At 46.3% G+C, this 26,732-nt stretch overlaps 2 protein-coding genes across 3 annotated transcripts; one reads left to right on the top strand and one right to left on the bottom strand.

Annotated features, from left to right (window-relative positions):
* On the bottom strand, positions 1-17,206 carry SARS2 (seryl-tRNA synthetase 2, mitochondrial). Its single transcript, XM_029619848.1, has 16 exons — positions 16,446-17,206; positions 13,964-14,059; positions 13,396-13,425; positions 11,144-11,284; positions 10,251-10,305; positions 9,804-9,867; positions 6,879-6,984; positions 6,313-6,360; positions 4,346-4,454; positions 4,110-4,155; positions 2,786-2,873; positions 1,913-2,025; positions 1,736-1,829; positions 1,563-1,655; positions 1,333-1,398; positions 1-646 (listed from the first exon to the last, which is right to left on the bottom strand). Exons 1-16 carry the CDS (start codon positions 16,662-16,664, stop codon positions 518-520), a joined length of 1,497 nt encoding a protein of 498 aa, XP_029475708.1. The 5' UTR covers positions 16,665-17,206; the 3' UTR covers positions 1-517.
* LOC115100853 (kelch-like protein 3) lies at positions 16,819-26,608 on the top strand. 2 transcript variants are annotated; one of them, XM_029619846.1, is made up of 5 exons: positions 16,819-16,949; positions 17,206-17,310; positions 20,094-20,172; positions 22,886-23,113; positions 23,609-26,608. In XM_029619846.1, the coding sequence occupies exons 1-5, from the start codon at positions 16,925-16,927 to the stop codon at positions 25,062-25,064; spliced, it is 1,893 nt and encodes a 630-aa protein (XP_029475706.1). In that variant the 5' UTR covers positions 16,819-16,924; the 3' UTR covers positions 25,065-26,608. The 2 variants fall into 2 exon arrangements, with proteins under 2 accessions (XP_029475706.1, XP_029475707.1); XM_029619847.1 differs by having other exon boundaries at positions 16,831-16,949; positions 17,202-17,310.
* Positions 26,609-26,732: the final 124 nt, after the last annotated feature.

Here is a 26,732-nt window from a genome sequence, read left to right as displayed (position 1 = left end):
ATCCTTTTACTGTAAGAAATATATTGCCAGAGTGCAGCTCTTTCTCCGCCAGCACGCTGGAGATGAACGATTTTCCCCCTGATTTCCATGTAGAGCAGAAGACAAAAAGGAGACATGATCAGATCCCTGGTTGATGTTAATCATACTGAGGTCATGATTAATCACCAGCGCAGGAGTGTCCTGCTGCTATAGAAACAGAGAACCAAGTCACAGGGAGCACCACAGTACAATATACCCCACAAAATGTCATGGGTGTAATATATGCAAGTCACCATTTGGCATCCCATGATGCACCGCTGGATGACCAGAGACCATGGGCCATGTACATCATTGTCCAGAAGCTGTACGGCAGGAAGCAGGGCGAGGTGAGTGAGATGCTTTTAGGCTGCCGTCCTCCTTCCGTGCCTTCCTCGTCAGATCCACGAGTCCGTACACACAGCGTGGACAATGCCAGGTGGCAAGGATGCAGTTCTTAGTCCAGAGGCTCAGCCCCGTGGGCAGGGCTCCCAATTGCTTCTCAGCTGGTGGGAGGCCTCGGTTTACGCTGGTTAGGGCCAATGTACCTGAGAGGGGTGTATCCAGGTTTGCTGATGATTTCCATGGCGAGGTAGGGTTGAAGCACTTCCGGGACCCGTACACTCCCGTCCTGTCATGGAACAGCACAGACATCACTCAGAGAATCAAGGGAAAGGGTGGCGCAACACCCGTGGGTCACTGTCAGGGCCACGGCAAGCCATCGTGGACAATAAGAGCCCTTCTCTTGGAAGCACCCCCCCCCCCCCGAAAGGCAGTAAAGCAGGTGGAAACTTACAACTCTCTTCTATTTATACTTTGAACAGTATTTTCCTTTCACAAATCTCTTTGCCAATGAGTTCTTCATCCTCTCCTCTCAAAACACACCCCAGCTTTCCCCAAGGCACCAGCTCTCCCCATTCCTCTCACTGGGGGCAACTTTCCCTGCCGCAACCTCAGCCTGCAGTTCTCTCGTGGATGAGGTCATTCTTCCCAGCTCTCCTCTCCCTCCCCAGGCATCATTTTCCCCATGTAACCTCCCCTCCCACAATGCACCAGCTTTCTTTGCTGTGATTCCCCCCCCCCCATCCTCACCTCACACACCAGCCATCCCAAGTGAGATCTGTTTATCTCCCCCACATCCAACCCCTTCCCCGTCTCCCTCAATTCTGTTCTTCCCAGTGCACTCACCCCCACTTCTCACGTGGGTAAATGCTTCGGGACAACACGCAATGTCCATGACTGCCTGAAACTCATTAGCTAAGACCCTAAAATGGTAACAGCTGGTCCCCTCTGCATTAACTGCACGGGAGGAGTTACCTTTAACTGGTTTGATTCCAGGATGGCGATTAACATGCGAGGGACCGCACAGGCCGTTCCATTCACCTGGGTTGAAGAGGAGACACATTCAGGACATAGAATGGGAACAGCGCGTACGTTTTCCCCTCCCCTACAACCTGCCTGTCAGACGCATCCCCTTTTTCAGCACTTTACACTAAGGGGCTCTGGTTGTCAGGGGTTCAGCGTGTCCACTTATCTCCAAGACTCACTGTGTGCGCATAGCCGAGCTCTCCGAAGGGCTTACGGTACATTATATGCAGCCTCCTGCTCTGGTAATCAGTACAGTTCGACGCGCTGGAAATCTAGATTTAAAAAAATGAAACGTGTTAGCCCGTGCGCCTACCTTCCCCCCACCTACGGTTTAGGAACAAGGTTCACGTACCTCACCATATGTGCCCCTTCCAGGCATCCAGGCCTCGATGTCATATTTCCTATAAGCGGGCAACCCCAGCTCCTCCGTTGGCATATCCATAACCCTGCGCACAATCAGACAGACATGTTACTTAATGACCCAGACATCTCTGTGTGTCCGTCTGTCCCCTGGCGCCCCAGCTCTCACTTGTAGTGCAGTCCCAGGTCGGAGAAGATCTCCTTCTGTATTCGGAGGAACTCTGCGAGCAGATCCTGGCTCTCTGTCCCAGACTCGTCTGCTGTGACCCCAAACATCTCAACCTACGAACAGAGAAACAGATTCTGTTTGTTTTAGCCCCAATTGTTTATTGCCTTACATTAGTAATAATCTGTTGTACTGTCACTGTTTTAAACATATTTTTAACATTCCTAGCTATTATAATGAATGTTTCCATTTGTATACCACTCAGAGCCCACATGGTTGGATGTGTACGTAGATTGTATGATTGGGATGCCTGGATAAGGGTTCAGGTATGGCTGATATGTGATGGTGATTAGGAGTTTTAACAATTATTATTATCTAGTGGTGACCTAGGGCTATTGTAAGTTTGGGTTAATAAGTTTGTCGTCAAAGAACTTTATATAAATTTTGTATTAATAAGTAATATCTGAAATGTAGTATTAATACAATTGTAAAACTTATTGTATTCCCTCTGTTTTATTTTATTAACATATATGTTCATGTTTGTACCTTCTCTTTTTTACCTAATAGTATAGAAATAAAACAAACAGCCAGCCATCAGGAAGAGAATAGGATGCAGCCAGAGACCGACAGCAGAGGATCTTGTACTGTGCCTCAGCTTCTGAGAGGAGTGGAAGGTGGGAGAGGGGGGGGGAAGAGGAGGGAGAAGCTGTCAAGAGAGGGTGGGATATAGCTGGGGGTCCGGAAGCAAAAAGGGAGAGGGAGGGGAGCAATAGGCAAGTGAAAGTGTTGCTGTTATTTCTTTCTACTGCGAGGGACAGCACTGGAGAGGGGGGGCTGTTACTGCTTTAAGTTTGGGAAGACCCCCTTCTCGCCTACCTTGGTGAAGTGATGCACCCTGTAGAGCCCCCATGTCTCTCGGGCATTGTCCGTCTCGGCTCTGAAGCAAGTACTGCAACAAACAGTCCTGGCATGTAGGAAGGCAAGAGCATGGTCAGTATAAACACAATAATGCCTTGAACAGGAAGAGACAAAGCAGTCAAAGGAAGGGCAAAATAAAGAGGGAAGAGGAATAAAGGGTCGCGATCTAGATCTATCACTATGGATTGTTTCATCCAGCAGCAAACGGTTGCGTGGGGGCAATGCAGCTTGCCCCGGGGTAATATGCTTCTCCAGGCACCCTCTGCCACAGCTGCTCCTCACTGAGACCCAAAGCAAAAAGATCTATGAGAGGGGGACCCCATACACGAACTGCATACAAAAAAGCCTCCACTTTCAGTGGAATTCACTCCCTGTTGATATTTGCACAGAGGCAAATATTAATAGCTTCAGGAAACTGATAAAAACCTGGCTATTTGAACAGGCGTTCAAACAAGCCAACTGATATCTTCTTGGATTCCCTGTAATTATCTACTCATTGCCTAACATTCAGCACACTGTATATAATTTGTTATAATCAACGAGTTCCTTTCGCTCTGGCCTCCTCTTCCCCAAGTTCCATTACCCTTGTTTTATTATAACTTTTGCCTTTCTCCGTTACGTTAATGCTATTGTAACTGTTTTAACCCTGGTTCCTTGTAAACCGGCATATGATATAATCTGTATCATGAATGCCGGTATAAAAAAGCATTAAATAAATAAATAAATAAATAAATAAATAAATAGTATATGAACATTATTTTACCTTTAGGTTGTTTTTTAGTTCCTTTATCCTATTTTAGGTTGTTTTAGTTTTGAATAAAATGATTTTATGTTATTTTATTATAGTAGAAGTCACTTAAGTTTAGTTTTATGGATAAGTAACAATTTTAGTATTTAGGTTGATATATTTTATTTCTAGAACTATTTGTTAACGGTAGGGTATTGTGTTTTAGTATAATATTGATGTAACGATAGGTTTGATTGCATTTCTGTTTTGTTACGCTGAATTTTATCATTGTAAACCGACATGAAATGAATTTGGATGTCGGTATATAAATCTGACTAAATAAATATTACTGTCCAAGGCAAGGCTGAGAGAGACGAGGTGCTCCACTGAACTAAAAGTGACAGCTATGGGGAGAGGGCAGATCCTGGCTTCAGTCCGAGGGAGAACGTTGGACACTTTCCTGGATCTAAATCAAGAGGTTAAGAGATGAGACATGGACAGAGTTGGATACCACAAGCAGCAATACAACCACCAACTGAACAGGTGTCTCCTTACCTGGCAGGAAGGTCTGCCAATTCTACAGCATGATCCATGAAATAACCTGGAGAAAAAAACAACCCTGTAAGAGACAAGCCTGGGGGCACCCCCCCCCACCCCGAGGACCCTGTAAGAGTGAATCAGGGGCCAAAGGTGAGAGACACGAGCATGGCAGGTGTCAAAGCATGAGGTGGGAAAGACGGGAGACCAGAGACTGAGGTATACACCGTGTTAGCGGATGCAGACATTCCTACCTGCAATTCCTAGCTCCGCTGTACCTGCCAAGAACAGGTCCTGAAAGCGAGATGGGTCCAGACTATAGACCTGCGAGGAAATGGCATTGGGCCTCATGCCGCAGCCTTCCTGACCACAGCAAAAGAAACAAGACATTAATGAAAGGATCATGTACACTAGTTGAAAAGATAATCACAATCTACAAAAACAATTCACCAGCAAATATCTTACATCTAACCGACATCGATATTTTTTTTTTATACATAGGGTTTCTCAGAGGTACAGCAATCTAGCTGGTTTAATCATAACCCCACATTTTCATATATAAATATTTTTGAAATTCAAAGTGCACACTTGAAAAATGTTTGAGAAGAAAACATGCGATAGCCTGATGGGACAGTTGGGATATTGCAACACATAACATCCCTGAAGCAGGAAACGAAGCACGGGACGGTGTCTGCCGTGACTACACAAGATTTTCAGAGATGCAGAAAGTTTGGGGCGATCTGGGATTTTTGAAGCATGCACACATTTGTGACTGCTCTACATGTAGAAATAAAAAAAAATATCAATGCGTGTTAGATGAAAGATATTTGCTGGTTAATGGCATTCTACAAAAACATTCTCCAAAGGATGCCAGGAGCCAGACACATACCCCTGTGCCATACCCAAGAACCTTTCCAGGTCTGCCAACTCTGATCCAGCAAAGAGAAGACCTGCTGGATCATGTAGGACAGAACGGATCAGCCAGCCAGCAGTATCCTGGGCACAGGTCATGGACCCTCTGCACACACACACTCCTGGGTTACTTACCTCACTATTTATTTATTTATTTAACAGTTTTATATACCGAAGTTCTGGTAACAGAGTTACTAATCATTTCGGTTTACATTACAACAATTGAATTGACAGTATATAGAATAATGTCTTACAATGAACAAGGTAAATTGAACTTGGAAAAAATAAATAACAACAACTTAAATGAACAAGGAGAGTATAATTTAAATACAATATATTTTGAGGAAAGTGAACATAATTGCTGGTACTGATTTTGTTGAGACTGAAGTCGGCGGTCATGGAAATTCAAAGCTTGGTTATTGGGATTAAGAGAATGCTTGGTTGAACAACCAGGTCTTGAGTCTCTTTTTAAAGGAGGGTGTCGATTGTTCAATTCTAAGGTCAGGAGGGAGTGAGTTCCAAAGTTTAGGGCCAGCGGTGGAAAGAGCTCTTCTACTTAGTGATGTTTTGAGTGGATAGGCCCTTAGCATGCCTCTCTGGGCTAATCTCGTCGGACGGGAGGTGATGTGAAGCTGTAAAGGGATGGTGAGGTCAATTGGAGTGGAGTTATTGATGACTTTGTGGATTATTGATGTGGTTTTATAGAGGATTCTATATTTGATAGGGAGCCAGTGAAGGTTCTTTAAGATGGGAGTAACGTGGTCCCTTTTGTTAGATTTAGTTAGAATCCTTGCAGTGGCATTTTGCAACATTTGTAGAGGTTTCAAAGTGTTTGCGGGTAGACCAATCAGCAAAGAGTTACAGTAATCTATTTTCGAGAATATGAATATGCTATTCATCTAGCATCATGTCCTGATCTTTGCACACTGGGGATGTGGTCTAGATTGAAATATGGAGATGTTTGTTCATACCAAGCTCTAGAATTGACCACAAACTCCTTTCACATAGGTGTAATCCCGTTTTAGCTATTCCTGGAGCAAAACCTCCTCCCTGACTTGGATTTAGTTACTTCAGAACATGTGTGGACCACCCTCTGTGCTAACACTGCCAACAGCTTCCCATTTCAGGCTCCTCAAAGGCAATTAAATCCACACCTCACAGTTTAATCCCAACAACCAGAAGGATGCAAACGTTCTCGTTTTAAAGTAAAACAAAGGCTGAGAACAACTGAAGAGAGTCACACCAAGTCTTTTGGATGAATGCATACAACTCAGCTGCATGGTAGGAGAGCAAGAAAGGTGGTACTTACAAAGATGGCCCCTTTCAGCATGTCGGGAACAGTCATTGGAATAAAGCCCTAGGGGACGTGGGACAAAAGTGAGAGCCATTGATTATCTCAGAATGCAGCAGCAGCAGCAGACAACAAGGCTGCTCCAAGGCTTCTGACTTGCACAACCCTCAGCCCTCCATCCCTGTGGCACGATGTTCTCCCCTTTCCCTTTGTTTCTGAACAGGGCACCTGTTGATCATGATGTGTGCATCAACCCCATGCCTGTTCCTGGACCAGTGGTCTCAGTCAGTCATTTTATGTAAAGCTATACACATCCGAGCACACTAAAGCTTTCTGACTTTTGTTCTACACAAGCCTCTGGAGGAACAGGTGGGTGGAGCAAACAATCCAGGGGGTAAGGGACACAGGAAGGAGAATCTCAGGCATAGCTGAGAGGTAAGTAACCAGAAGAAAGGGGCAAACGGCTCAGGCAGGGCAGGGATGAGTATTTCTGGTGGAACAGAGAAACAAGCCAGCATTTCTGCCAGAGCTGAGTATCATGCACACAATGCATGAAAACCAGTAGCTAAGCAAAGCGCCGTCACCTTTTTCACCAGTTTGCTGATGGTGAATTGCACCAGGGCATGTTCCAGCATTGTCCCTGCCCCTCGTAAGTAGTATGACCTGAAACCAGACACATGAGACAGGCGTCTGGAAAAGAAAGAATAGGTTAACAGACCAGTTACACAAGCTATGAGCTGCTCTGTCCTTACAAAGCTCTCCCTAACATAAAACTCCACTGATATAAAACGTGAGGGGGCTGTAGCCAGCCCGAAGGAAAGGGCCTGAAACTGGAAATGTTTGCCGAGGATCATAAACCAGAGATACCGACAAATTGAGGGACGCTAAAAACTCTCCCCTTCTGATGGAGGGGATTACGGAACGGAGCATCTCCATGCGTAAACGGGGCACTCGGAGAGCTCTGTTGACCTTCTTTAGATCCAAAATCGGACAGAAGGACTCCTCCTTCTTCGGAACCAGAAAACAAATCAAATATCTGCCGGTCCGAAGTTCGTCTGAAGGAACCGGGACGACCGCCCCTCAGCAGTCTGGGCTGATTCGGGTACATACAGGGAACACAAAAATGCTCAGATTCTTAAATGGGGGAAAAAAAAGATGTGAGAAACCAAAGCTCAGAAAGACTATGAATCTGTCACACTTACTCCAAAACTGAGAGGTTGTGAACTGTCACTTCTGTCTGCCACACACACACTCTCTCTCTCAGGGAGAGGCACCGTGGCCTCAGTTTTGCATGCTACTGACATTTACAGTGTATACATACATCTGACATGACACAAAGGCTTTATAAATACTGGGTAATCCCTTTTGTGTTGAATAAGGTTAATAGTTTCCAGAAGTGCTAAGAAATGAGCTGTTTGTGTTGGAAAGAGCTTGAGGGCCAAACTTTAATAACTGGAAGAGAGCGAGAGAGAATGCATTCATGCATAATTCAGCACACAGACTGGGCCTGTTAATCTCTTACAGTCACACCAGCAAGCTCTACTCCTGCCAGCTCCCCCTGGATCATCTCCCTCACCTTCTACCAGCTCCCACCTGCAAGACCCAGCTCCTGCCAGCTCCCCCTGGATCATCTCCCTCACCTTCTACCAGCTCCCACCTGCAAGACCCAGCTCCTGCCAGCTCCCTTTAAGCCCAGTTCTTGGTCAGCTCCCCCTTGGTCCCATCTTTCTCAGCTTCTGCCAGCTTTCCTGGCTCCTGCAATTTCCCCTTGCTTCCATCTATCCCAGCAACCTCTGAACTCAGCTTTCTCAGCTCCCTTAGGATCTTCTTTCCTGGCTTTCCCAGCCCCTGCCAGCAATTACATCTCCAGGTGGCCCAGCTGCTGCCAGTATCAACATCTCTAGTTAGCTCACCTAGCTCCTGCCAGCACCCTGGTCATCTTTTCTCCTGGCTTATCGGTTCCCCCAGTTCCAGCTCTCTCTCCGCTTCCTGTCTCTCCCTATAGTCCATTCCTCATGCAGACAGACCCCTCAGCGCATCCAACAACCCTCCCTTCAACCCCGTGAACTGCTGATGCGCTCTTGTTCCTTGCCACATTATGGTCATGACAGCTAAGAGAAAATTAGGTCTTACCTTCGATAATTTTCGTTCCTGTAGTACCAAGGATCAGTCCAGACTCCTGGGTTTTGCCTCCACACCAGCAGATGGAGACAGAGCAAGATTTGACTGGCTCTGCCATATATAGCTGGGTGCCACCCACAGTCAGCCAGTATTACACAATGTCAAAGAAGAAAGATTCTCAACCCAAACTAACTATTTACAGGAAAAGTAACCTAATCTATGGATCACTGACCCCAACAACCGAACCAGACCCATAAAAAGGGCTACGAACAACAGGAAAATCCGCAGATCAGAGGACAAAAAAACCAATAGCAGTAGCGGACTCTCCCCAACTTTAATGCACACAGCGGGTGGGACTCTGGACTGATCCTTGGTACTGCAGGAACAAAAATTATCGAAGGTAAGACCTAATTTTCTTTTCCCTGTACGTACCGGATCAGTCCAGACTCCTGGGATGTACCTAAGAGGGATGGGAACCGGAGAGGCCCGCTCACAATACTCATACCCCAAAATTTCCCTTACTCGGATCTTGCACATCGAGCCTGTAGTGTTGCACAAAGGTATGCAATGTTTTCCAAGTTGCTGCTCTGCAAATCTCTTGCGGGGAAACCTGATGACATTCAGCCCAGGAAGCCGCCTGAGAATGACTGGAGTGTGCCTTAAGTCCCACCGGCAAAGGTTTTCCACAAAGCAAGTAGGCAGAATTTATGGCCTCTTTCAGCCACCGGGCGATCGTGGTCTTGGAGGCCATATTACCCTGCTTTGGTCCATTCCAGAGAACAAAAAGATGATCCGAGACCCGAAAAGGGTTAGTAACTTCCAGATAACGCAGAAGCGCCCTCCGATCATCCAACTTTCTCAAATCCTGAGAAAGAGGATCCGACCAATCCAAATCGGCAAAGGAAGGAAGTTCCACAGATTGATTTAAATGAAGAGAGGACACCACTTTCGGAAGAATAGATGGTACTGTCCGCAAGCTAACACCGGAAGCTGAGAACCTCAGGAAAGGTTCCCTGCATAACGCCTGCAATTCCGAGACCCGACGTGCCGAGGAAATCTTCAACGTGAGGTCCTTCACAGTCGCCCTCTTCAATGGCTTGAAAGGAAGCATACACAAAGCCTTAAGAACCACATTCAAATTCCAAAAACAGTAAGCTTAATCTACCCTTCCTTTTTTTTTTTATAAGAATCAGCTCAGACTGTGAGTGGTGCACCTGACCATCTGCTGGAGACAGAGTAATACTGGCTGACTGTGGGTGGCACCCTGCTATATATGGCAGAGCCAGTCAAATCTTGCTCTGTCTCCATCTGCTGGTGCGGAGGCAAAACCCAGGAGACTGGACTGATCTGGTACGAACAGGGAAGAAAGGTTGTCCCCCATCTCTTACCGTTGTCTTATGATATCCAAATGTTCTCCAATGTCTAGGTGCCCTCTCACTTGAAAATCAAAGGCTATAAAAGAAAAACACAAAAAGACCTTTAAACTCCTCTCCTGAGGGATTCCCATAGCCTTTTCCTCTATCTCCATCACACATCTCCATCCTGCCTCCCTAACCTCCCTTGCCAGAGCATCCCAATGCAACAAGCAGTCTCTTACAGACCACCTCTGTACATTCTCGCCTACATGTGTACGCTATCTGCAATGTTCCAGTGTGTTCCCTATGATATTTACTCTCCTTTAAGCCCTCTGTGGGGCCCCTAAGAGACCCATACTCCCCAGTTTCTCATCATTTCCTTCTTACAGTGTCCCAGAGCGATCCCCTCCAGCCATCTCCTGTGCCCCAGAGCAGCCTCCATGGGAGATGCATTTCATTCTACAACAAACTTTTTCTAACCTGGTTTTTCTCCGATGACCTCCACCACTCTTGCTTTACTTTCATCACCAATTGGCTGTAAAAAAAAAAAAAAAAAAGATAGATAGAAGTTTAGCCCATCCCAACAAGTTACTGCAACTTTACTAGTATGTCGCCTTCTGGCTCCCTACTATCCTACCCCCTCCCCTCGCCAAGAGTAGGCCATGGAGCTCTTAAAGTGAGGTATCACTAACCCTCACTAAATAAAATAATCCCACTAGCAACTGTGGTAACTCTGGAAGAAGCTGCTTCTCAGAACTTCCATTACCTACAGGCTGCCCATAAACACTCAGTGAAGAATTGGCTCTCATTTCATTTGGGCTTCCCTGATGTAGAGGGAGTTGACCAGTTCACAGTATGACCTCTTCAAACAGAATATTCATAAAGCCTGCGAAGGGGGAGATCATCAGTCCCTATCCCAGCCCTGAACTTAGAGGCCATTCATGGTCAGAAATTAGAACCACACAGAAGTCTCTCATCCCATAGTACATCAGGATGGGTCCCGATACAGGACAGCTCTCTGAGTGCTCGTCTCCCCTCACCACGTCGATATGAGTCCATATACAGGATGGCTCTCTGCTTGCCTGTCTCCCCTCACGTCAGGATGGGTCCTGATACAGGACAGCTCTCTGCGTGCTCGTCTCCCCTCACCACGTCGGGATGGGTCCTGATACAGGACGGCTCTCTGCGTGCCTGTCTCCCCTCACCACGTCGGGATGGGTCCTGATACAGGACGGCTCTCTGCTTGCCTGTCTCCCCTCACCACGTCAGGATGGGTCCTGATACAGGACAGCTCTCTGCGTGCCTGTCTCCCCTCACCACGTCAGGATGGGTCCTGATACAGGACGGCTCTCTGCTTGCCTGTCTCCCCTCACCACGTCAGGATGGGTCCTGTTGGGGAGTTCCAAGGCCTTGGAATAATACTTCTCATCCAGTTGCATCTCCTCTTGGTACAGGCCAGTCAGCTGCAAACGTATCTCTTTTCCTCGGCCACGAAGAGTCAGAAAGCTGGGAAGCTGCAACAGGGACATCAGACAGCCACATCATTTATTTTATTTATTTATTTAGCATTTTTCTATACCGAACTTCATGGTTAAATACCATATCAGATCGGTTTACATCGAACGGGGGATAGAGAAAAACTTGTAACAGAAATGGAACAGTACAAAATACTCAGAAGAGAGCAGTAAGTTACATTAAACAAGGACTATAAACTTGGAGGCTTTACAGCTTAGAAGTAAGAAGAATAGAAGGCCCAAGAAGGGCAATAACTTAAACACAAAAGTTGTAATGGATTCAGATTAAACAGGAAACAATATTATCTGAGGAGTTAGGATAATCATAATAATAGGCAACAAAATAGTAGCATGGTTCCGTAGCTCGTGAATAGGTTGTTTGTCTATTGTGAGTCTGAAGGATCCGAGAAGGCTTGTTGGAACAGCCAAGTCTTAAGTTTTTTTTGAATGTTAGTAGGCATGGTTCTAGCCTGAGGTCTGCGGGGAGGCTATTCCAGATGTTTGGACCTGCAAAAGAAAAAGCTCGGACCCTAGTCGAGACGAGGCGAATAGCTTTGGTTGGAGGGGATTGTAGCGTTCCTTTATGGATTTCTCTAATTGGTCTGATGGAAGTATGGAGTTTGAGAGGGAATTCAAGGTCAAGATGAAAATAGTTATGGATGGACTTATGTATCAGGGTGAGAGATTTGTGAAGGATTCTGTGGTAGATTGGTAACCAGTGTAGGTTTCGGAGAGTGGGAGTAATATGTTCTCTTTGGTTGGTGTTGGTTAAAATTCTGGCAGCAGCATTTTGAATCATTTGAAGTGGTTTGATGGATGAGTTGGGAAGGCCAGTGAGAAGAGCACTGCAGTAATCTATTTTTGCAAATATTAAGGATTGGAGAACAGTCCTAAAGTCGTGTAAATAAAGGAGGGGTTTGAGTCTTTTCAACACCTGTAGTCTGTGGAAGCAATCTTTGGTAGTCGTATTGATCATGGTCTTTAAGTTAAGGCGGTTGTCAAGGATTACTCCCAGATCTCTTACTTGAGTGAGGGTGAGATGATAACTGTGGTGTGTTTGTGGGGGGTGGTTGTCTGGGTTGGAGGAGATAAATAGTAGTTCATACATACATCATACATCATAACCATGTACACCTGTCCTTGTTATACTGATAAAAGCTCATAATAGTACTCACAGAGTAACAGCAGATGGTGGCACAAAAACATCATCTGATCTATCTGTTTATTCCTGTCCTCACTGTAAGGATATCTCCCAGCTGCTAATGGTAGAAGTTTGACTGCCTGTAGTATATCATTCCTTATTCAAGTCAGTTTTAGTTTTCCTCCTCATTGGTTCATTACCATCCCAGCTAATGAGCATTAAGATCCCATATGTAAGCCAACACCCAGCTACCCCAAGCTTTGTAATAATCTATATGGTTACCACGCATCCAGTCTCCTAGTCCCCGCAGCCCTGCTGTACAGAACCAGGCCATCACCAACCAGCTGGCATCATTCCAACTGCTTTCTGGGGAGCTGTCACCTGCTGCTACCCACCCAGCTATCTCTACTGCCTGCAATATCGTTAGGTTGTACATCCTTTATCTGTGGGGGCGCACACCCCCCCACCTTTGCCCTCGAGGGAGTGGACTGTTTGCAATACTGAAACTTCCCAACTCTGTCCCCACCACTGTCATAGAAGATGGACATTAGACAAGGACAATTAGGCCCATCCAGTCCACCTCGCCTCACTCCCGGAGAAACGGCACAGATCCCAGCCGATCCTCGCTTTTCCCTTTTCCTCTGCACCAAGGATCCTCAGAGCTTTATCCCAAACTTCCTTGAATTCCATTACTGTTTTATGTCTCTCTATCATCTCCACCGGGAGGGCATTCCATGCATCCACCAGCCTCTCTGTGAAGAAATATTTTCTGCTGCTCCCGAGTCTACCTTCCCTCCTCCCTAGGGATTTCATACCAGGACCTTTTATTCCAGAGCATTCTTTCCCCTGAAAAAGGTTGGTTTCTTGTGCCTGATTTATATTTCTGAGGTAGACGACAGAATGAGATACAATATTTTTCCCATGTGTACTCTATAACAGTCCTTCAGTAAGCAATAGGCAGATTTCTTACCGTGTGCAAATCATTCTTGTCATGAGTTATCTGAGGAAAACAGGAAAACAGAATTATTTTCTGAAGGGGTTGGGAGGGATGAAATAAGAGTTTCATTTCAGGAAAGTGGGAAATCCTGGACGGACTCCAGGACCACCCACCACCTTCTGCTGGGAATTTGCAGTAACTAACAAAACAACCCCAATTGCTTAAATGACTGCAAACTTGAAGGAAGAGACAGTAGAGGACAGAGATAGAAAAGCTTTGTGCTTAAAGTGCTAAAGATCCCCCTCCCCTGCAGGTTTCCTCTGTCTTGAGTTTCTCCACCCCTGCCTCCTGTGTTTGTACAGCACAAGGAACATACATATACACGCATGACAAACGCAATGTATAGGGGGGGGGGGGGTGGAGTGTCTGCATGCTCCTAGCATAATGTGTGTGCTGTGTAGTGTTTACCTATGCATAGCATGTACGTATGCCCTATTCTGAAAATATGAATACTTATGCTGGAGTTTATGTTCAGCAAAGCTTACAATGCTCCTCCCCCAAGCCATATCACAGCTCTTGTTCCATCTCTTTCAAAACTCACTGCAAGATTTTTCACTTGTTCGGCAATTTGCTTTTTTTCATCTTCGAGCTTGCAGATGTCTTCTTGCACTTTCACTAGTTGCTTCCAGGTAGAGACCTGTTGGGATAGAGGCAGGTGAATGCATGACTGGGAGGAAGACGTCACAGAGGCTCTACATGAGGAGGAAGCAGCTGTGCTGCACCATAGAAGTGCAGCGCTCTCCGCCATCTCCATCTCCTGTAAGGGTCTTTGGTCAAAGTTATCTGAAGAGCTGGTTTGTCTAACTGGAGTCTGGAGATTCAGAAGTCTAATCAGAAATGGCAAGAGGAAAGGGATAAATGGAAAAGAAACAAATAACAGGGAAAAGTGTGTCCAATCTGACCCAGTAAGCACTATTTAAATCAATACTAGATGTTTTGGTGGGAGAGACAGTGGTTTTTGCTCCTGAGGGAGTCCTTTTTGATGTAGCATTCTCCTTCCAGTTTCAGGAGGAGGATGAACGCCTTTTGCTCTGGAAGGCATGTTTGAGTGGGAAGAAGGCCATTCTCTTGCATTGGTGTGAGCAGGAGCCACCAGCTTTTTGGTTACTGAGGAATAAATCTCATGATCAGATGCAAATGGAAAATCAAATTACAGCATGGTTGTTTAAATGCAAACTTAAATTTACTGACACCCTTAACTACAACAACTGTCTCAGAGAGCCAGAAGCGAGATGATTAATTATCCATAAATTTATATACTCTAACATGTACATTATGGCATGTGTTAGACCCCAACTTGCAGAGAGGATTGGACGATGACGAAGGGGAAAGCGAGGGCTTTGCAAGTTTCCTATGAAAGTATGAGCTATTGGTGGTTAGACTCTAGGGATTGTGATAGGAATGGTTGCGTTGGGGTAGTTTCTTCCTCTTGTTTTACCTGAGGCAGAAGTTGGGCATGGGGGGAATGAAGGGGGTTAGGCTACCTGGTGGGAGAAAAAACATGAAAATGTCTTGAATCATTTGGCTGACTGTGAATTGTTTGATGCCTGGCATGCTTCAGAATCATGATCCTCATGTTAGATCAGTAGGAGGAGAGGGGGGCAGGGTGTAAACAAATACTTTTATCATTTTACTTTTTCCCCGCTCCCTATAAGTTCCTTAAATCTCTCCGATTATGGTTTGTGTTTCAGGCTTTGCATTATTTTTTGTAGCCCTTCTCTGTAACTGCTTTCATCCTCTGCCTCCAACAAGCCCAGCATCCTGCTTCTAACAGTGGTCAATTCACGTTACAAGTACCTGGCAAGTACCCAAAACATGCTTCTAATGCCATTAATAGCAGTGGCAATTCCCTAAGTCAACTTGATTAATAGCAGTTATTGGACTTCTCCTCCTTTTTAGTGCTTGGTTTTTTAATGTAGGAAATTTTACTCCTAGGTCAGGGAAGGAGTAAATGTTTACTCATGTTTCTGGTGCTCATTTTAGTCCATTGTGGTGCTGTGGTAAGTACTTTTCTGCACGTTTCTATGGCTTATGTACGTTTTTTCATTTTTTGGTACATTTTGCAGATGACACAACAATTAGAGCAGCAGATGTTTTAGAGCAGGGGTGGGCAATTCCAGTCCTCAAGGGCCACAAACCAGTCATGTTTTCAGGCTATCCATGGGGGCGGATTTTCAGAGCCCTGCTCGCGTAAATCCGCCCAAAACCGGGCGGATTTACGCGAGCAGGGCCCTGCGCGCCGGTGAGCCTATTTTACATAGGCTCACCGGCGCGCGCAGAACCCCGGGACTCGCGTAAGTCCCGGGGTTTTCGGAGTGGGCGTGTCGGGAGGCGTGTCGGGGGGCGGGGCCGGAGCACGCGGTGTTGCGGGGGCGTGTCGGCAGCGTTTTGGGGGCAGGTACGGGGGCGTGGCCGCGCCCTCCGTACCCGCCCCCAGGTCGCGGCCCGGCGCGCAGGAGGCCAGCTGGCGCACGGGGATTTACGCCTCCCTCTGGGAGGCGTAAATCCCCCGACAAAGGTAGGATGGGGGTTTAGACAGGGCCGGGCGGGTGGGTTAGGTAGGGGAAGGGAGGGGAAGGTGAGGGGAGGGCAAAGGAAAGTTCCCTTCTAGGCCGCTCCGATTTCGGAGCGGCCTAGGAGGGAACGGGGGTAGGCTGCGCGGCTCGGCGCGCGCAGGCTATACGAAATCGATAGCCTTGCGCGCGCCGATCCAGGATTTTAGCCGATACGCGCGACTACGCGTGTATCTACTAAAATCCAGCGTACTTTTGTTTGCGCCTGGAGCGCAAACAAAAGTAGGCTGTTCGCGCTCGTCTGAAAATCTACCCCTTAATGAATATGTATGAAAAAGATATACATGCACTCTGCCTCAGTTGTATGCAAATCTCTCGGTCTTCCCTCCCTTCTCCCCTCCCATCCTCCAACCCGCACAAAATTGAGTTTCTCTTATTCCTCCCTGCTTCAGGTGTCGCACACTCTCCTCCTCCTTCCCCCCTACCCCATTGCTACCGAATCTATCTCACTATCTCCAGCAGCTCCTCCCGTCGCGCTCCGTGCTTCCTCCGTTCCAGGTCTTGCGCCGCCGCCTCCGTGTCCGCGCACAAACGCTCCATGTTCAGGCGCGGTCGCGCGCTGTATCCGTTCAGCACATGCCGATACAAACTGCTCCGCTCTTCCCCTCCGCCGCCGCTGAGCTTGCGCAGCGACAGGACACCGGGACGCAAGACCCTGGACGCCGCCATAACAGTCCCTCCTCTGACGTCATAGCTCAGCGACACTTAACAGTTCCCTGCGCGCCGCCATGACTGCCCTCCTCTGATGTCATAGTTCGACGACACCTCCCTGCGCGCCGCCATGACTGCCCCTCTGACGTCATAGCTCGGCGACACTGCGCGTCGCCATTATAACATGATGTCATGGGTCAGCGACACCTATCAGTGCCCGGCTAGGCTGGTCAGGATAAAGTTGTCTTGGTTATTGTACAGTAACAGGAGAGAGCTGAATGTTTCTTAGAGTCGGAGCTGTAGGTGCGTTGTATCCAGGAAATGTAGTGCATTACATATAGGGGGAGCGCTACAAAGCGGTGTTAGTTACGGAGGGAGTGATAGGAGTTGTTATATCAGGAGCAGGGCAGGGAGGGTATACAGAGCGTTGTTAGTTACAAGGCATGCTGGGGTCTGTCGTTTCGGGGGGAGGGAGATGGAGGCGGTAGAGATAATGCATTTCCAGCTGTTTGAATCTTAGTATTCACTGCCTGTGCTGTTCTGCTTTCTGACCAGACAGCAGCTGCTCCGTCTTTACCACACAGCATGGAGTCTGAGCTGGGTTGGGATGTGGTACAGAAGCCTGGAGGCACTTCTCAGACGGTGGGGGATTGCGTTATTCAAGGTCAGTATCAAAGAACATCATGGGGAGGAGGCGGATTTTTTGACCAATGGCCTTGCTAATAGCATCAACAACCCACCATTAACGGAACTCCTTAATACGTGGTCAAATGTGCGGTGGCTTTTATCTGGGATAACCCTTTGTGTGGTTGTCCTGTTACTCAGCCACCGTAATTTATTCTTCAATTATTTTATTTCACCACCGTAACAGGACAACCACACAAAGGGTTGTCCCAGATAAAAGCCACCGCACATTTGACCACGTATTAAGGAGTTCCCTTAATGGTGGGTTGTTGATGATTTCTGGATAGAGGGAACGAGGTCTGTTGGTGCATAGTGCTTGCTAATAGTATAGCATGTTAGAAAGATCCTTGCCTCCACATGAAGAGGGACCCACCTGGGTGTTGGATTATGTGCTTGTCTTGTAAGAATCAAAGAGGAAGATAAGGTCTGACATGGCCTCACCAGAGCAGGTGAGTAACAGATGTAGGGCATACTTGGGATAGATATGTGTGTGTGTTGGATGCTTATCTACACGAAGTGGAAATCTCAGCTGGAGTAGAGGAGCAGCGGGCTGTAAAGCCAGGGTTCAAATCCCAGCACCTGATTTTGTGACTTTGGGCAAATTACTTCACCCTGTATTGCTTCAGGTAGAAACATAGAGCCTGATTTACCAAGGCTTTTCTCCCATTCTTTATCTACTATGGGAAAAATGATTAGAAAACGAAGCCCTTAGATAAGCAGTTCCCAACTGGTGTGTTGCCACAATTCCCCGACACCCCCCCGCCCCAGAGACATAGGAACTCATCCTCCACCCAGGCAGAATGCGGCAGGAGAGCTGGAATCAGTGGCACCAGCATGGTCTCTTCTTCCCTCCCCCCCCCCCCTCCTCCCTCCTCCCTCCATTGCCCGGAAGAGGAAGTGGTGTGCAGCAGCCACATGCGTGGGAAGAAGAGACCATGCTAGTGCTTACAGCATTGGCCTGAAGAAGAGAGGCGCGGTCTGAAGAAGCATGGCATGGAGCAAAAGAGGAGCAATGTCCGCGCCCGCAGCCAATGGGACTCCTTTCTCAAGTCCGAGAGAGCTGCCGCTAAGACAGGAAATGGAGGAGGCTACTGCTGTCGCTAGTTCGGTGGGGGTGAGAGTGAGTGAGCAAGCATGTGTTTGAGAGCCTGTGTGTGTATGAGAGAGACGCATGTATGTGAGTGATTGAGAGTTATGTGTGCGTGATTGAAAACCTGTTTGGGTGATTGAGAGCCTGTATATGATTTAGATCCTTTGTGTGTGAGAGTAGCATGAATGTTAAGAGTATGATTGCGAGAACATATATGTGAGAGATATCATGTGTATGTATGATTAAGAGCGAGCATGTATGTCTGTGTGAGACTGAGAGCCAGTGTAGGTGAGAGAGCATGTGAGTATGATTGAGAGCCTTTGTGTAAGTGTATGAATGGCCATGTATGTGTGTGATTGAAAGCCTATATAAGTGAGAGAAAAAGCATGTGTATATGTGCATGATTGTAAGTTAGAGAGAGAGAGAGCATGTGTATATGTGTGTGTGTGAGAGAGAGCTTGTGTATGACAGAGTGAGGTAAAAAGTTGCAAGCAAACCATCCCTCCTCCTGCAAATTCAAAACCATTTCAGGGCACCTGGTTACCAGGTATGGAGAGCAAAGCATTTTTTTATCCTTATTTTTCATTATTGGATCTGTGCATCTGATATTTTGAAATATTTTATTGGTATCTATAAATCTTTGATACGAGTTTTTAATTATTGGATATTCCATTCATCAGCTGTTTTGAAATCTGTTTGTTTTGTTAGTATGATTTTACTGCTATTGATTTTATATGTATTGATTTATTTTGAGGACTGGTGAAATTTCTCTTTCCTTTGTTACACTGTATACAGTCCGGTGCCATCTTGTGCTCCTACCATGTGACAGGGGCCGACCAATGGCACCGGTAGCCCCTGTGACATAGTAATGGCAAAGGCTATCGGCGCCATTTTGAATACTGGCAGCCGATGGCTCGAGTGCAGGAGATCGCGCCAGGACCCCCTCTGGATCACCAGGGACTTTTGGCAAGTCTTGGGGGGGGTCAGGAGGGTGGGGATTTAATCGTTAGTAATATGTTGTATTCGTGGGGGTTCGCCATACATTTCGTGATCCCCACGAATACAACGAATATGGCATATACGTTGTGGATTGCCAATACGTTGCAAACGAATGCACACCCCTAATGTTTACTATTTATGCAATTTTTGTTCAGACATATTACTTATCTTTCCCATTGTCATTCTTAACAATAAAAATAATACTGGACCTTTAATTTTTGTATTTCTGTCCCACGTGTGAGTGTGGTCTTTGAGGTGTGTCACGATGGGAAAAAGGTTGAGAACCACTGCCTTAGATTGTAAACCCTCAAGGGGCAGGGAAATATTTACAGCACCTGAAATGTAACTCACTTTAAGCTACCAATAAAAAGCATGAGTTTAATCTAAATAAAATTCAAATTAGATGAGTCAGTGGTCTTTTTCTGTTATCATTTACTAAGTCAATTTTCTTTTGGTTGTGACTGGTTTCTGTGAGACTTCTCTCTTGTGTCTTCTTTTAGTCTAACCAGTGCTAGTTCTCCCCTGAGCGCCAGTCTTCTCTGCTGAATATAAACTTGTGGTTCTCCTTCCCTACCAGCAGTGCAGTGCTAGTTGCAGATGCATTTCCATGAAGGCCAAGATGGGAGCTATCATTCATGACATCCATGCCCACTGATTGCTCTGTCTGTCTGCAGGTTTAAAGCAATTGTACCAGGCACAAGTGCTGTGTGATGCCAGTTTAGTAGTTGGAGGAAGATGCTTCCCCTGTCACAGGTAGGTTTCTGCTCATATTCAAAGATCTTACTCCTCATTGCAAGCAGACTCTCTAGAACTCTTCCTTTCCCTTGACTGTATGCTATAACTAACTTTCTAGCTAATGTCTCTCCCACACCATGCAGCTTACCTACTAACACCGTTTATTCTTCACAACTTGGCAATTGTCTATATATATAAAAATACATACATACATACACATGTATAGAAAATATATATTTTTTTTAAATTGTTGGATGAACAAATCCTGGTAGACTTGTTTGTTCAGTGGTCACTACAGAAGAGACTGAAGAAGCACAGCTAGTAGGACGGGGTCTTTATGGTAATGGTGTAGATGTTCCATTTTCCGAGCTAGCAAAGCTACGGGACTGGATGGAATACACCTTAGGATACTAAAGTTGCAAAAGGAGATTTGGCAGGTCTATTGAAGCATCTATTAAAGCAGATTTTTGGAAATGGGAGAGGTTCTGCAGGACCACAGAAGAGCAGATGTTAGCCCTCTTCATAAGAGTGGAAATAGGGAGATAAGAGATTATTTATTTATTTTTAGGTTTTTATATACCGGAAGTTCCTGTATACAATACATATCACTCCGGTTCACAATTAACAGAGAAAACTATCGCCGGGAAGGCGGTTTACATGGAACATACATGGAACATATCGAATAAACTATAATAAAGTACAATCTAATTTAAAACAACTGAAATAAACTTAGGAAATAACTTGGTACATGTAACTGAAGCAAGATGAACATTACATTATTGCTGCAAGGCTGATTAGATTAGATTAGAGGCCACTTAGCCTCACTTTAGTGATGGGTATTTATTTATTTTATTTATATTCTGCCTTTCAGCACTTGAAAGTGGATTACATTCAGGTACTGTAGGTATTTCCCTGTCCCCAGAAAGCTTACGATCTAAGGGCCTGATTTACTAAAGCGTTTCTCCCATTCTGTGCCTATGGGGAAAATGCATAGTAAATTTGGCTTTAAGTTTGTTACTTAGGCAGGAAATAGTGAAGTATCTTGAATCCAGTGGCATGCAAGAAGTGAGGCAGCATGGTTTTACCAAAGGGAGATTGTGTTGGCAAACTCTGATCAGTTTCTTTGACTTGGTGAACAGAGAATTGGATCAGGGGCTTGTGCTGATGTGGCATACTTGGATTTTAGCAAAGCTCCTAATATCCCACATAGAGACTCATGCATAAACTGAGTAACCTGGGAATGGGCCCTAACATCGCAGACTGAAGTAGAAACTGGTTAAGTGATAGACAAGAGAGTGGTGGTAAAGTGGGTTACTTCTGTTCAGTGTCTTTGAGAAGGGATAGAAGGAAAAGTTTGCCTCTTTGTGGAGGATGTTATGATCTGAAACAGTATGGGCACCCTTGAGAGTGTACCGAATAGTGTGATGGAGAAAGCTTAAGGGGTAGGTGAGTGCCTGGCAGTTAAGGTTCAGTGTAAGAAAGTGCAGAAATCTGAGGGAATGGTACACAATGAAGGGTGAGATATTGATGTGTACCAACTGGCAGAGAGAGCCCTTGGGGTGATCATGTATGATCTCAAGATAGCAAAACAGTGTGATGAGGTGGTGGCCAGAGCCAGGGTGCATGGGAAGAGGCATAATCAATAAAAAGAAGGTGATAATGTTTTTAATGAGCCCTCCCCTAGAATAATATGTCCATTGCTGGAGGCTGTTTCTCCAAATGGACAGAGTGGAGGTACCAAAATAGTTGTGGGTCTACACCAAAAGTCCTATGAAATACCCAAGAGGAGAGGAGAGAGATTCAAATGTCTCCAGATGCACAAAAGCAAACTTTTTTCAGCGCTAGGAATGCTCTAGCATAGTGATTCCCAAGCGCTGTGTTGTGACTTAAGCACAAGTGTGCTGCAAAGTTTTCTTCCAGCTGGTAGGGAGAGGGCAGTAAGAGTTGAGGTGCCACAGCAGTTTTTCATTTTCTTTCCCCTACGACTCCTGGTCTTCAGGATATCCTCTGTTCAGCAGAGGGGAGGGACTGCTGCTGCTTCTTTGCCCCTTGTGCTGGCTCTCCTCTGATACTGAAACTGCACAGTACCCTATAGCAGTGTTTCTCAAGCCCCTCCCCCTAATCCAGTCTGGCTTTTGGGATTACCAGAATGAATATGCATATGAGAGATTTACAGGCAATGAAGAGCCAGTGTATGCAAATCTCTCATGCATATTCATTACAGATATCCTGAAAACCTGCCTCCAGGAGAGCTTTTGGAAACACCACCCTATAGTCTGGCGAGTCCCGCTGGTCCCTGCAGTTCCAATGCAGATGGAAGCTAGCAGCAGGTTCCAGGCTGTAGCTGGGAGAAGAGACAGCTGAATTGCCAGGTGGTGAGGGGAGAGAGGAGGGAAGGTGATGAGATGGGGTGGAGGGAAGAGAAGAGAAATTGATGGTGTGTGATGACAAAAAATATTGGAAACCACTGCGGCCATGGTTTGAGGACCCAAGGGGGTAGACTCAGGAGCATCATCTTGAAATATTTCTTCAAGGGAAAGTGTGGTAGGTGCATGGAATGGCCTCCTGGGGTAGCTGGTAGAGACAGAAATGTCAACAGACTCCAAGAAATGATGGGACAAGCAGAGGCTTCCTGCTTGTGAAGAAGTGAGAGATCACTATGGGAGGAATGGATCAGATGGACCTTGACATCCTGATTTGCCATCATATTCTGTTTCCTCTTTCTGTGTAGAGTTGTGATGGCAGCAGTCAGCCCCTACTTCCAGGCCATGTTCAGCAGCCCCCTTAAGGAATCCAGGGATGGAGAAGTACAGCTCCAGGATGTCTCCCCATCTGTTATCCAGGATGTATTGACCTACATCTACACTGGGCAAGTGATGCTGACCCTCCACACGGCCGAACAACTCTTCTCTACAGCCAGCCGCCTGCAGGTCCTCCCACTGCTAGATCACTGCTGCAGGTAACAGCAAACATGGCAGTAAGCACTTGTTGGCTAGAGAGTGCCCAGTGAATATGCTGCTTTCTGCACGACGATGCAGGAGGGTTAGGCATTGGATAAGTCAAGCAGTTCCACCGAGCATAGAGAGTCAATCAACTAAAACCATCTTTGACAGGTTCTCAAATTCTGGACTATCCCAATATTGATGGAGGTTGAATTAAGTTTCCCATATTATTTAATGTGACCCTGCATCCAGTGCTTGTTTGACTAAGCGGGGAGTGTTAGAAGTATCATTTTAAAGATGTCTCCTGAATCCATCAGCACAATGAGGTCAGGCTCCACTCTTAAGAATGAGGACATGTATCAAATTTCCCATAAGCCAAGGGGGGAATCCTCATTGAAAGGAGTTGCTGTTTTTATTTCTACCTATAAAAGTGATGAGGGGAAGGTCTAAAATGGAAATGGATAAGAAAAGGCACTGATGTGTTGATCAGATATTCTCCTTGTTCTTCTCAGGTTCTTTGTGAGGAGCCTTTCCCTCCAGAACTGCCTTGAGATATACGCATTGGCCTTCTCCCATAACAAACAGTGTTTGCTCCATGTAGCATTGACCTATGTCAGCCAGAACCTCTGCCAAATCTCTGAGGAGGAAGACTTCCTTCACCTGGACCTACCGACTTTAATCAGTATCATTTCTTCCGATAGTCTTGTGGTCTCTTCTGAACTGGATGTTTACCGAGCTGCTTGTCGCTGGTGGAATTCTCAGCCTGAGGATCACCGCCCACTCTTTGAGGAGCTGATGCAATACATCCGTGTCCCACTTCTTACCCCAAGCGAGTTTGCTGAGGTCTCGAAAGATTGTGTGTTGGATGCTAAAGCCAATGAAATAGCGTCTCTACAGCTGGGTAGTGAAGAGAGGTCCCGAGGGAGCTTACCTGCGCTCAGGCAGGGAATGTACCATGAAAAAATTGTCTGCGTGGATCTCCAGGTGAGAGAGGACCTCAGACTTAAAGATCACGATTTCCATGTGGATTGTTATGATCCCTTCTTAGGAGAATGGGAAAAGCTGGCAGCCTTAAAATCCCTCATGTGTCCTGGCTGTGTGGCAGTGGGAAATAGGCTGTATGTAGCTGGAGGCATACACCAAGACGATTCCATTTCAGATACATTCCATGAGTTCAACTCTGTTACAACCCAGTGGACTGAGGGTCCATCCATGTCCATGCACCGCTCTATGCATGGGTTTCTGGCTTGCAAGCAGAAGCTTTTTGCTCTAGGAGGTTGGAATGGTAGCTCTGTACTAGATTCTGCAGAATGTTTTGACTTGCTGCAAAAGGCATGGACTCCCATCTCCAAGCTTCCACTGGGACTCCAGCTCTTCTCGTCTGCTGTGCTGAAGAGCAAATTGTACCTAATTGGAGGAGAGACAATGGCAGATGGACACAAGCAAAACTTTCAGGGACTTCTGATTTATGACACTGACTCGAACTCCTGGGCCCAGCTACCCTTAGGGGTAGTCTCTGTATCTGCAGGTGCAGTTGCTATGGATAACGGGATCTATGTTATAGGTGGCTACTCCCCCAGCAAAGCCAGACACAGACCTGGGAACCCACTTGCCACACCTGTGCTTCATGCTACTACACGATGCTTCTTTATCAGGGAGGAGGGTAGCATTGATTGGGATAGAATAGTTCCAGCGCTACCTGAGAAGACTGGTGGTGCTGGAGTGGTGCGATGGAAAAGGAGAATCTATGTGCTGGGAGGGGAAAATGGCAGCAGATTTTATAAGGCTATTTATTACTGGCAACCTGGGGATGCCACCTGGACTACATGCAAAGAAAAGCTCCCAGTCTCCTACAGTGGCGTCAGTCAGTTTGGCTGTGCAACACTCAACATACCCAACCAATGTATCCAGTCACTAATCAAGAGAAGAGTGCAAAAATGCATGGGTCATGTGCCAGAACTAAAGTGAACACTTTGCTGGACCTAAAAGACACCCCATGACCCCAACCATGACTTTTCATGGGTTTTATATGTAAAGTTCACAATAACTTTCTACGACTATGCTGTTTCTCTGCTTCTGATGAGCCAGCTAGTTCTACAAAAAGGCAAGGAGCAATACTAGGGCAATGTGCTACATTCACCTTTTTATCAGATCAGCGCTTTTATAATTGTTATACAATGGATATGACATCTCACTTAATATACTGGTTTACTGCAAGACATGCTTCCCACATCATGGTGTTTCATTTATCCTTTTTCCACGGAGTATAATTAGAAAATTTAACATTATACAGCGAGAGCAGTATTAAGCTCCCCCTCACCCAGCACCAATTTCTCCCATTGTTTGTGCAAAATGTTGATGGAAGTAATACTCTTATCTATGCACCAGCATTGTGAACATCTTCAGAAAACCAGCGCAGCCTCTGCCGGCCTTCTACTGCTTATTTCACAAACTTGATTGCTTGCCTTCTCTCACAAAAGTGCTGATGGGGGGTCATGCTTTGATGTAGAAAACCGATAGAGCAGGAGAAGACAATGCGTTTTTGTTTTTTAGGATAGAGGACTGTACTCATTAACCTACACTCTGTACCTTAGGACCCCAACCCTCCAGAGGCATGTCTCATACAGAAATTACCAGCTGTAAAAAATGCCTTCCAATTTCTTGCTCTAAGTATTAAAAAAATAGACACAAGGTTCCTGTTCGTATCCCAGATGGGTCCAGAGAAGTGGGTTTTGCATCCCTACCAGCAGATGGAGGCAGAGACTAAACTTTGCAGCACTGCTACATAACAGATTGTGCGCCACCTGCAGTCCCCTCAGTATTTCTCTGTCTCCAGCAGATGGTAGAGATGCAAACCTGCAGGAAAGCAAAAAAGAAAGGGACAGAAGAAAAGTTAGAAGATGCTCCCTGAGGTGTTAGGTTCCTGCGTGGGCCATCCCTCCAGATGAGCCAGGGGAGGGGTTGGTAGTCCCTGATCAGCTTTAGCCTTCTGCAGATCCAGGGGTCTGACAGCCAAAGGTCTTGGTTCCCTCTTATCCCCTGAAGGCTCCTTCCCAGAGGTGTTGCCAGCAGCAGGGAAGTTTTCTTTTTTTTTTTTTCGCTTGAATTTTTTTCCTTTGCTGTGGCTGCTGTTTCTTTAAAGAAAAAGAAAAAAAAGTTATTTTTCTTTCAGTAGCAACCTCTCCGGCTGTTCCTGGTTTGACCATCAGGGCAGGCTCGGGGAAGGGACCCGTGCAGCTCCTCTGTTCGCAGCTTGGTGAGCTGGAGGCTGCGTTGGGCCGTGATCCCCTCCTTTCCCGCTCCCCTCAATCTCACGGCTTCTGTTCCCCTGCAGCAGGCATGGACACATGAAGACAAGATGGCTCCAACAGCCGTTACCCAGTGCAGGGAAACTTGTCAGGGCGGTAGCCTGGCTTGGGGACAGCTGAATGCAGCAGTGCTATGTTACAATTTGCCCCGCCAGGGTCAATACTGGGGGCCTAAAGAGCCTGTCGTGCTCGGAAGGTGACCCCCCCCCTCCCCAGTTGTCTCCAGTGATCCTGTCGGAGGAGGGAGGGGAGATGCAGTCTCAACCAGACAGGGGAGAGGATGACTTGAGTTTTCCTCAGAATTTGTCTTGCTTATGTATAAGGCTTT

Source organism: Rhinatrema bivittatum, chromosome 11 (assembly GCF_901001135.1).
Source record: "Rhinatrema bivittatum chromosome 11, aRhiBiv1.1, whole genome shotgun sequence".
Lineage (NCBI taxonomy): Eukaryota > Metazoa > Chordata > Amphibia > Gymnophiona > Rhinatrematidae > Rhinatrema > Rhinatrema bivittatum.
This window is presented reverse-complemented; position numbering and strand designations above follow the sequence as displayed.

Bases quoted from the DNA above. Each gene is read 5' to 3' on its own strand.
- LOC115100853 (XM_029619846.1), top strand. From the start codon at position 16,925: ATGTTTCTTAGAGTCGGAGCTGTAG. The intron at 20,173-22,885 runs GTAGGTTTCTGC...CTTTCTGTGTAG, and splicing joins AGATGCTTCCCCTGTCACAG to AGTTGTGATGGCAGCAGTCA. The intron at 23,114-23,608 runs GTAACAGCAAAC...TGTTCTTCTCAG, and splicing joins CTGCTAGATCACTGCTGCAG to GTTCTTTGTGAGGAGCCTTT.
- SARS2 (XM_029619848.1), bottom strand. From the start codon at position 16,664: ATGGCGGCGTCCAGGGTCTTGCGTCCCGGTGTCCTGTCGCTGCGCAAG. The intron at 9,868-10,250 runs GTTAGAAAAAGT...TTTCTTTTATAG, and splicing joins GGTCATCGGAGAAAAACCAG to CCTTTGATTTTCAAGTGAGA. The intron at 2,874-4,109 runs GTAAGGAGACAC...CCTACATGCCAG, and splicing joins TTGGCAGACCTTCCTGCCAG to GACTGTTTGTTGCAGTACTT.